The sequence below is a fragment of the Fulmarus glacialis genome, unplaced genomic scaffold (assembly GCF_000690835.1).
Source record: "Fulmarus glacialis isolate BGI_N327 unplaced genomic scaffold, ASM69083v1 scaffold22916, whole genome shotgun sequence".
NCBI classification, from domain to species: Eukaryota; Metazoa; Chordata; class Aves; order Procellariiformes; family Procellariidae; genus Fulmarus; species Fulmarus glacialis.
In genome coordinates, this window is record NW_009219056.1 from 20,352 (window position 1) to 22,932 (window position 2,581).

The 2,581-nt window shown below is 42.3% G+C and overlaps 1 protein-coding gene across 1 annotated transcript; it reads right to left on the bottom strand.

Annotated features, from left to right (window-relative positions):
• Positions 1-451: 451 nt before the first annotated feature.
• Positions 452-2,567, bottom strand: BTBD6 (BTB (POZ) domain containing 6). Its single transcript, XM_009580244.1, has 3 exons — positions 2,467-2,567; positions 2,072-2,190; positions 452-1,844 (listed from the first exon to the last, which is right to left on the bottom strand). The coding sequence occupies exons 1-3, from the start codon at positions 2,545-2,547 to the stop codon at positions 812-814; spliced, it is 1,233 nt and encodes a 410-aa protein (XP_009578539.1). The 5' UTR covers positions 2,548-2,567; the 3' UTR covers positions 452-811.
• Between the last annotated feature and the right edge of the window lie 14 nt (positions 2,568-2,581).

Below are 2,581 nucleotides of genomic sequence, written 5' to 3' on the forward strand. Positions count from 1 at the left end.
TTCAAATATAACCACAGGATGATTTTGATCAACTTTGATTATGCTCATAGTTTGTCTCTCTTCAACTTAGGCAACACACACAAAGCCCTGAGCTTCCACTTTATGTCAGCTCCCTTTTTTGTGAAGGAAAATAAAGGATGCTGATAGATAAGTCTCAGTTACCAGGCAAGGGAACCTTCGTATTTGCGGTGATAGCTAATGCCCTGTGGACATGCACAGAGGGGACAGACTACGGTATTATCATCACCCGTTAACTGTACTGTAGATGAATTAACAGACACAAGTCATAAGATCAGCAATGATCAAGTACACAGGATTTAGGGCAAGTAAAAATGTTTTATATTTCACAGATTGGGGACAGAATACAGTATTATCATCACCCCTGTTAACTGTACTGTAGATGAATTAACAGACACAAGTCATAAGATCAGCAATGATCAAGTACACGGGATTTAGGGCAAGTAAAAATGTTTTATATTTCACAGATTCATAAACTGCTCTAGTTTAGAACATTCTGTTTAAGTCAGCTGCAGTCTGCAAGTTAGTTATCTATATACAAAATAAATGCACAGTACGTGCGAAATTTAACATTTTTCTGCTTGTTGCAGTCTTAATAATTAAGTCAAATAGCTTATGAATAAATAAAATAAGATTAAATTCAAGAGCATTCCTTCACTTATTTGTATAGCCTGATTTAGCAGATAGGTAAGTAGCATAACATTCCATACTGCTGCAGAGTTCATAGTAAAATTGAAAAAAATCCCTTAATGTGCATCACTGCAGTACTGGAATACAGTCAAGGTGAAATGCATCATGCATAGAAAATGAGCTCAGGTATTTGTCCTCCTTGTACTCCGGTTCCATTAGTACTGTCCGAGGAGCACTGGAACTGGAATGTCACTTTCCCACACTGCACTTCAGTCATTCCCTCTTGCCCAAAGTAACTGAGTTCGTTACCATCAAGAATAGCACTTACATTGTAAAATGTGTCTTGCTCAACCTGCACAGGGTGTTCAAACCACACAGAGAAAGTGTTACTGGAGCCATCAGAGGTAAACTTTGTCAGATTTTGAGCAAGGACAACTCCTAAGCGCTTCAGTTCAATTTTGACGCTGTATTCAGCTTTGCCACAGCTTGACCCATACAATCCCAGTCCTGCTATAAATATCCGTTTATCTACAGCAAACTGAATACTGTCACATCGCCCTCGGTACCTCCACTGATTGCTGCGATATGCAGATGACTGAAACCGATGGCATCGCTGAGGTACAAGTCCTTTTCTTTTTGTCAGTGGAAACTCTAGTTTGGGTTTATTTGCAGCCGTGTACCATAGGAATATGTTGTGAGTTTCCTCAAGGGTGAGGATGTCAGACTGGGCAGCTCCGTTGGCAAACTCTTCCAAAGTCATGGTTGGAATCCGCACCAAGTACAAAGCTTTTCCCAATACACTCCTCTTGTTGCGCGGCGTAACCGGCAGCCCTTGCCTTTTGCATTCAGCTTCTGCCCAGTTGAGAACAGCCTCGAAAACTACCACTTCCTTGGTGTTGAGCGCCTCCCGGGTTACAATGATCTCTAGTGTTTGTTGATCTATCTCACAGAAGCCCTCTGACTTCAGTGCCATTTCTGCTTGAGCATCAATCACTTCCCAGCAGCGCTGCGTCAGCTCTGGCTCCTCGAAGAGCCTGCTCTGAGACAGCAGGACACAAGCGTTCTTCGCTTCTAAACTGGTCTCCAGAAAATTGACGCAAGCCTTTGCTAGGGCCGGCACGATGTACTTCTTGGCAGCGTACAGCGTAGCCAGAACTGTGTCAGCTTCCAGGTCTATTTCATCACTATACATGTATCTAGATGGGAAAAAAATAGTTTCTTAGGAGAAAAAAAAAAATACATAGGCCATGAAAGATTGATCTATAGTCATCTTTGCTGGCAGTGAATCTGACATTCAGTATTTGTCAGCACATTAAGTAAACAGTAATAAGTGCGTATTGCACAATGCCAATTAGGAGATGTATATTTTATAAGCTACTTTGAGTCTGTCCACATAATTAGTAGACTTGTAGTGGCCACTTACTTTAATAGGATTAGAAAGGCTGCAGGTTCCACATCTGGTATATGGATTTCAGATTTGACCTCTGCGAGATCGCCATAAAACATAGCATAGAAGACAGAGCTACCAACTGCCAAAACATACTGGAAAATAAAGAGAGAGAAGCCTCAGTAATACGTATTGGTAATAGCTGAGCGTGCTGGCTTTCGGCAAGAGCTACACTTAGTGAAAGTTAAAAGCTACAGTGGAGGCAAAAGACTGCCTTAGACGGTTCCCTTTAATTGCAGTGTACATGAATTACTTCTGGGATTAGACAAGAGCCGTAATTAGGAAAAAAAAAAAAGGAACCTAGTTACGAGGCAGGGGGAGAAGGCGATATGCACAGCAGTATCAAAGAGGCAAAAATTATCTGCACAAACCTTATGGGCAGGAACTTTCTTGGATGCCCCCGGCGGGCCCACGATGAAGTGAACGTCAGCCATGAGTTCGTTATTGAACATCAGCGCGTTCCTGCAGGCGAGGGGAGGGGGGAGA